The sequence below is a fragment of the Hemibagrus wyckioides genome, linkage group LG22 (genome assembly GCF_019097595.1).
Source record: "Hemibagrus wyckioides isolate EC202008001 linkage group LG22, SWU_Hwy_1.0, whole genome shotgun sequence".
In the NCBI taxonomy this organism is placed as follows: Eukaryota; Metazoa; Chordata; class Actinopteri; order Siluriformes; family Bagridae; genus Hemibagrus; species Hemibagrus wyckioides.
In genome coordinates this window covers 20871366-20878865 of record NC_080731.1, presented here as the reverse complement: position 1 = coordinate 20878865, position 7500 = coordinate 20871366, and the positions used below count along the sequence as shown (strand labels likewise).

At 44.5% G+C, this 7500-nt stretch overlaps 1 protein-coding gene across 1 annotated transcript in view; it reads left to right on the top strand.

The window, feature by feature from the left end:
- sh2b3 (SH2B adaptor protein 3) overlaps positions 1-7500 on the top strand; it is a 100125-nt gene that overhangs the window by 30950 nt on the left and 61675 nt on the right. The window contains exon 2 of the mRNA XM_058375714.1: positions 553-1368. Coding sequence (XP_058231697.1) covers positions 580-1368 — 789 coding nt within the window. The 5' untranslated portion in view covers positions 553-579. The remainder of the gene's footprint in view (positions 1-552; positions 1369-7500) is intronic.

Below are 7500 nucleotides of genomic sequence, written 5' to 3'. Positions count from 1 at the left end.
TCTCAGGTGATTGTGTGTGTGTGTAGATTGTTCTCAGGTGATTTGTGTGTGTGTGCAGATTGTTCTCAGGTGATTGTGTGTGTGTCTGTGTGTGTGTTTGTGTGTGTGTGTGTGTAGATTGTTCTCAGGTGATTGTGTGTGTGTGTGTGTGTGTGTCTGTGTTTGTGTGTGTGTGTAGATTGCTCTCAGGTGATTGTGTGTATGTGTGTGTGTGTGTTTGTGTGTGTGTGTAGATTGCTCTCAGGTGATTGTGTGTGTGTGTGTTTGTGTGTGTGTGTAGATTGCTCTCAGGTGATTGTGTGTATGTGTGTGTGTATGTGTGTGTGTGTGTTTGTGTGTGTGTGTAGATTGCTCTCAGGTGATTGTGTGTATGTGTGTGTGTGTCTGTGTGTGTGTGTGTGATGGAGCAGTGAGTGTTTCCTCCTGTGATGAGTTTCACTTCTGATTTTCCAGCAGATTATCTGCTGCACTGTGTGTGTGTGTGTGTGTGCGTGTGTGTGTGTGTGTGTGTAACTCACGTGTGTGTGTGTCTCTTTCTCTTTACACACCCAGTGTTTCTCAGCTGTGCTGGTTACTGCAATGAATGGCAACACTATTGAGGAGCCCCCGAGCAGCATAGCACCGCCTTGTGGCTGGAGGGAGTTCTGTGAGCTTCATGCAAGTGCCACGGCGCGAGAGCTAGCGCAGCATTACCGGCGTTTCGCTAGGACTCGCCCGCCGCACGATGTCGTCTCCCCGGAGAAATTCGGCCGGCACTTCAGCCTCATCTTCCAGCACCACTTCCGGCGAGAGGTGGCCAAAGAAGAAGCCCCGCCCCCTCCCGTGACTGGACGCACATGCACCTTCTCCGAAGTGCTGGACTACCGGGACGCGGGTCGACCGGTGGGCGGTGCCTCCTTCGTTTTTTTGCAGCCGAAACTGGAACGGGAGCAGCCGCTGCAAAACTTCACTACACACAGACACACCCAAGGGGTGGAGCTCGCTGAGAATTACGCCCCTTCGCCTCCCGCACCCCTCCCCTCACCCGTCAACGTCATTTCGAAGTTCGGGAGGAGCGTGTGCCAGTTCTTCAAGAAACGTCCGTCGCGTGACGACTCGGTCCAGGACAGCTCCGGGGACGAGTCCGAAAGAAGAGGTGGGGCTTCCAGGGCGGGGGGACACTCTCCGGTTACAGCGCTGCCCTCTGGCTTCCTGAGCCTTCTGACCAAGCGCAAGAAAGGGAAAGGAGGCGTGTGCAAGGAAGGACAGTTAAACTACCTGGAGGTCAACGACGCGATCTCGGACACGACCCCGAGCTGGATGCGCTGCCGCCTGCTGCTGCGGAGGAACAACGACACGTTCCAGCTGGAGCTCTACAATCCGCCCAAGGTGAGACCTTCCACCGTGCCTTTATATAGCTACAAGCCATGCTTACTCAGTGTGTGTGTGTGTGTTCGTGTCTCCACGGTTATGCCTGAAGCGCTACAGGATGACCGAAGCGTAGCATGCTAGCTCTGGTATGTGGCTCAGACGGCTAACTAGTAAACGAAAGATAACCAGAGAGTAAATACGTCATAGGTAGAGTCTCAGATGGGGAGCTGTCAATCATGTGTGTTCATTAGAATATTAGGATATTAGGCCACGCCCATTAGGGGCAGTCTCAGGTCAGGGGGGTTAGAGTGTCAGTGTTGGAGTTTTCTTGCAGGTGTAAACTGCTATGAAATGAGAACACTGCTCTTAGATTACAGCTAGTCACACACACACCGTGAGGTCATTTCATTAGCCAATCAGGAGCAGGGGGTCGTGGCTGGATCCTGGATTCTGACTGGATGATAGTCAATGAGGAATCTTGGCTGACTTACTGACTCTTAGCTCACACCATATAAGGAGAAGGAGCTGTGGAGTTTACACACACACACACACACACACTTGTTGAGGGCGCACATTGATTCACACACACATCATTAAAGCACTTAACGAGCCGCTGCACCTCGCCTTACACACTTTACTCCTCCTCACACACATGCTGAGTGTGTGTGGAAGAGCTGGAGTGTGTTTGTGTGTGTGTGTGTGTGTTGGAGTAAATAAAGGGTTCAGTTCCTCAGGCTGGTGTGCTGGAGTGGAGCTCTAACAGCACGTCTCCAGGTCTTTTATTCCTCTTACACCACAGCAGGAATTGTATAATTTTAAGGTTTTTAAGCCCTGTGTGTGGTGTGGTGATTATTTTGAGGTCTGATGATCTGAAAGTTTATCTTCAGCTGCTCTGACCTCCAGCTGTGTCCATGTTCCTCAAGTTCTCAGTGAGGAACCCTGATCCCTGACCAGCCCCAGGTCCAGGAGTGCTAGGTTTTCTGCTTCCTGAGCTTCAGCTCCGAACCACAGAAAGAGCACCAAGCTACCTGCAGAAATTCATAAATATTTAGAACTTTTATATTAAAAATGCACCTCACACACACACACTCACACACACTCTGTTAGTGCTTCCGGATGTTTACTTCAGAAATACATTATGGATAGTTTGTGTGTTTTCTAGTAATGAGAGACTACATGACTAGTGGGGTAGTGTGTGTAGTGTGTGTGTGTGTAGTGTGTTTGTGTTGTGTGTAATGTGTGTGTGTAGTGTCTGTGTGTGTGTAGTGTGCTTGTGTTGTGTGTAGTGAGTGTGTGGTGTGTGTAGTGTGTAGTGTGTGTGTGTAGTGTCTGTGTGTGTGTAGTGTGCTTGTGTTGTGTGTAGTGAGTGTGTGGTGTGTGTAGTGTGTATGTGTGTGTGTGTATGTGTAGTGTGTGTGTAGTGTGTGTTTCCTGGCTACTTCGCCATGCAAATCATCCCAGACTCTGGTCAACTTCTGATCTAGATAAAAACAAGATGTGTGTGTGTGTGTGTAGTGTAGTGTGTACTGTGTGTAGTGTGTGTGTATATGTGTATTGTGTAGTGTAGTGAGTGTGTGTAGTGTTTAGTGTAGTGTGTACTGTGTGTAGTGTGTGTGTAGTGTGTAGTGTAGTGAGTGTTTGTAGTGTGTAGTGTTTAGTGTAGTGTGTACTGTGTGTAGTGTGTGTGTAGTGTGTAGTGTTTAGTGTAGTGTATAGTGTGTTGTGTAGTGTTTAGTGTAGTGTGTACTGTGTGTAGTGTGTGTGTAGTGTGTAGTGTAGTGAGTGTGTGTAGTGTTTAGTGTAGTGTGTACTGTGTGTAGTGTGTAGTGTAGTGAGTGTTTGTAGTGTGTAGTGTTTAGTGTAGTGTGTAGTGTTTAGTGTATAGTGTGTTGTGTAGTGTTTAGTGTAGTGTGTGTAGTGTGTGTGTAGTGTGTAGTGTAGTGAGTGTGTGTAGTGTTTAGTGTAGTGTGTACTGTGTGTAGTGTGTGTGTAGTGTGTAGTGTAGTGAGTGTTTGTAGTGTGTAGTGTTTAGTGTAGTGTGTACTGTGTGTAGTGTGTGTGTAGTGTGTAGTGTAGTGAGTGTTTGTAGTGTGTAGTGTTTAGTGTAGTGTATAGTGTGTTGTGTAGTGTTTAGTGTAGTGTGTACTGTGTGTACTGTGTGTAGTGTGTGTGTAGTGAGTGTTTGTAGTGTGTAGTGTTTAGTGTAGTGTATAGTGTGTTGTGTAGTGTTTAGTGTAGTGTGTACTGTGTGTAGTGTGTGTGTAGTGTGTAGTGTAGTGAGTGTTTGTAGTGTGTAGTGTTTAGTGTAGTGTGTACTGTGTGTAGTGTGTGTGTAGTGTGTAGTGTAGTGAGTGTTTGTAGTGTGTAGTGTTTAGTGTAGTGTGTACTGTGTGTAGTGTGTGTGTAGTGTGTAGTGTATAGTGTGTTGTGTAGTGTTTAGTGTAGTGTGTACTGTGTGTAGTGTGTGTGTAGTGTGTGTGTAGTGAGTGTTTGTAGTGTGTAGTGTTTAGTGTAGTGTATAGTGTGTTGTGTAGTGTTTAGTGTAGTGTGTACTGTGTGTAGTGTGTGTGTAGTGTGTAGTGTAGTGAGTGTTTGTAGTGTGTAGTGTTTAGTGTAGTGTGTACTGTGTGTAGTGTGTGTGTAGTGTGTAGTGTAGTGAGTGTTTGTAGTGTGTAGTGTTTAGTGTAGTGTGTACTGTGTGTAGTGTGTGTGTAGTGTGTAGTGTATAGTGTGTTGTGTAGTGTTTAGTGTAGTGTGTACTGTGTGTAGTGTGTGTGTAGTGTGTGTGTAGTGAGTGTTTGTAGTGTGTAGTGTTTAGTGTAGTGTATAGTGTGTTGTGTAGTGTTTAGTGTAGTGTGTACTGTGTGTAGTGTGTGTGTAGTGTGTAGTGTAGTGAGTGTTTGTAGTGTGTAGTGTTTAGTGTAGTGTGTACTGTGTGTAGTGTGTGTGTAGTGTGTAGTGTAGTGAGTGTTTGTAGTGTGTAGTGTTTAGTGTAGTGTGTACTGTGTGTAGTGTGTGTGTAGTGTGTAGTGTATAGTGTGTTGTGTAGTGTTTAGTGTAGTGTGTACTGTGTGTAGTGTGTGTGTGTTTGTGTGTAGTGTAGTGAGTGTTTGTAGTGTGTAGTGTTTAGTGTAGTGTATAGTGTGTTGTGTAGTGTTTAGTGTAGTGTGTACTGTGTGTAGTGTGTGTGTAGTGTGTAGTGTAGTGAGTGTTTGTAGTGTGTAGTGTTTAGTGTAGTGTGTACTGTGTGTAGTGTGTGTGTAGTGTGTAGTGTAGTGAGTGTTTGTAGTGTGTAGTGTTTAGTGTAGTGTGTACTGTGTGTAGTGTGTGTGTAGTGTGTTGTGTAGTGTTTAGTGTAGTGTGTACTGTGTGTACTGTGTGTAGTGTGTGTGTAGTGAGTGTTTGTAGTGTGTAGTGTTTAGTGTAGTGTATAGTGTGTTGTGTAGTGTTTAGTGTAGTGTGTACTGTGTGTAGTGTGTGTGTAGTGTGTAGTGTAGTGAGTGTTTGTAGTGTGTAGTGTTTAGTGTAGTGTATAGTGTGTTGTGTAGTGTTTAGTGTAGTGTGTACTGTGTGTAGTGTGTGTGTAGTGAGTGTTTGTAGTGTGTAGTGTTTAGTGTAGTGTATAGTGTTGTGTAGTGTTTAGTGTAGTGTGTACTGTGTGTAGTGTGTGTGTAGTGTGTAGTGTAGTGAGTGTTTGTAGTGTGTAGTGTTTAGTGTAGTGTATAGTGTGTTGTGTAGTGTTTAGTGTAGTGTGTACTGTGTGTAGTGTGTGTGTAGTGAGTGTTTGTAGTGTGTAGTGTTTAGTGTAGTGTATAGTGTGTTGTGTAGTGTTTAGTGTAGTGTGTACTGTGTGTAGTGTGTGTGTAGTGTGTAGTGTAGTGAGTGTTTGTAGTGTGTAGTGTTTAGTGTAGTGTATAGTGTGTTGTGTAGTGTGTACTGTGTAGTGTAGTGAGTGTTTGTAGTGTGTAGTGTAGTGAGTGTTTGTAGTGTGTAGTGTTTAGTGTAGTGTATAGTGTGTTGTGTAGTGTGTACTGTGTGTAGTGTGTGTGTAGTGTGTAGTGTAGTGAGTGTTTGTAGTGTGTAGTGTTTAGTGTAGTGTATAGTGTGTTGTGTAGTGTGTACTGTGTGTAGTGTGTGTGTAGTGTGTAGTGTAGTGAGTGTTTGTAGTGTGTAGTGTTTAGTGTAGTGTATAGTGTGTTGTGTAGTGTTTAGTGTAGTGTGTACTGTGTGTAGTGTGTGTGTAGTGAGTGTGTGTAGTGTGTAGTGTGTTTGTAGTGTATTACACACTATACACTCTACACACAGATAAAAACAAGATAAAGGAATTTCTGTGTTGCTGCAAAATGTCATGCTGTTCATTATGTCAGTGTTATAAAGCGCTATAACTGAAATAGGCTGAAATCAAAATAATAATAATAATAACAATAATAATAATGTTCAGAGGCTCGATGTTAGCCATCAGGAAGCGTGTAGTTTAGCAGAAGCAGCAGCAGAGGCGAGCGGGGGTTGGGGGGGGGGTGTTCACGCTGCAGAGTTGCAGTAAATGACGCAATCCCCTGCGGCTCGCGCGTCTTGGACCTCAAACCCGACCCCCAGCAGAAACTGGGGAAGTGATCGGTCCAGAAGAAGAAGTGGTGTCCAAATACAGAAAGCGGGAAGCGGGGAGCAGGTGCGAGGCCCCACGGAGCCGGAGAACTGGAACAGGAAGTGATGACCACGTGAAGGAGAAGATACAGGAAGTGTGAAAGCGCTGCACCGGGTTTCCGTTTTTGGACGGGAGACGAGAGACGGATGGACGGCGGGTCAGCACGCCAGCGTCCAGCTGCTCTCACCGCACAGGTCCTCTCACGTCCTGTTGGAGTGCTGAGGCGGCGTTCCTCACACCGGAGATTCCTTCCTCACGTGTCGCATCGCACACGTCACCGAGGGCCCGTCCCCATACAGGAGCAGTTACCATGGAAACGGAGTCGAGGCACCACAGATATTTAGCGCGTCTAATCTAACCAGAGTCACAATCACAGTTACGAGACTGCATGAATAAATCAGACTGCACAGAAAGTGAGAGTGAAACACACACACACACACACACACACACTGATTCATTCTGAAGGGCTGTGATGATAAACACTCCTGCACACTGAAACTGAAGGAGCTGACCACTGACTCCCATCAGACCTGTGTCCATCAGTGTCCAGGAGCACACCTGGACTCCAGGGGAGGTGAGGACCAGCTGGACACCCGGAGGTGATGAGTGTAAGGAGATGAAGGGATGTGATGCCAGGAGTGTGTGTGTGTGTGTAAATCCAGCCGAGCGCTGGTGTGTTTTCCGTCTGATGATTTCAGCCAGTGGAACGGAAAATAGTTCAAACTCGACAAAACCGCATCCTTACATCTGCTGTGTGTTAACGTTCTACACACACACACACACACACACACAGAGCTACATGCACAGTCATTTCTGACTTTCTTTTGCCCCACATCTGAACGTCAACAAGATTTCAGAGCAGTGACGCTTTCTAAACAACACTGACACACAATAACATCAACAATAACAATTATAAAAATAACAATAATAATAAAAAACAATAATAATAATAATAACAATAATAATAATAACAGTAATAATAATTAAAAAACAACAATAACCATAATAATTAAATAAAATAATAATAATAATAATAATAATAATTTAAAAACAACAATAATAATAATAATTAAAAAATAACAATAATAATAAAAAATAAATAATAATAATATATATATATATGTGTGTGTGTGTGTGTATATATTTGTGTGTGTGTATATTTGTGTGTGTGTATGTGTACTTGTGTATACGAGTGTGTGTGTATTTGAGTATGTGTGTGTATATATATATATATACACTATATTGCCAAAAGTATTCACTCACCCATCCAAATAATCAGAATCAGGTGTTCCGATCACTTCCATGGCCACAGGTGTATAAAATCAAGCACCTAGGCATGCAGACTGTTTTTACAAACATTTGTGAAAGAATGGGTCGCTCTCAGGAGCTCAGTGAATTCCAGCGTGGAACTGTGATAGGATGCCACCTGTGCAACAAATCCAGTCGTGAAATTTCCTCGCTCCTAAATATTCCACAGTCAACTGTCAGCTGTATTATAAGAACGT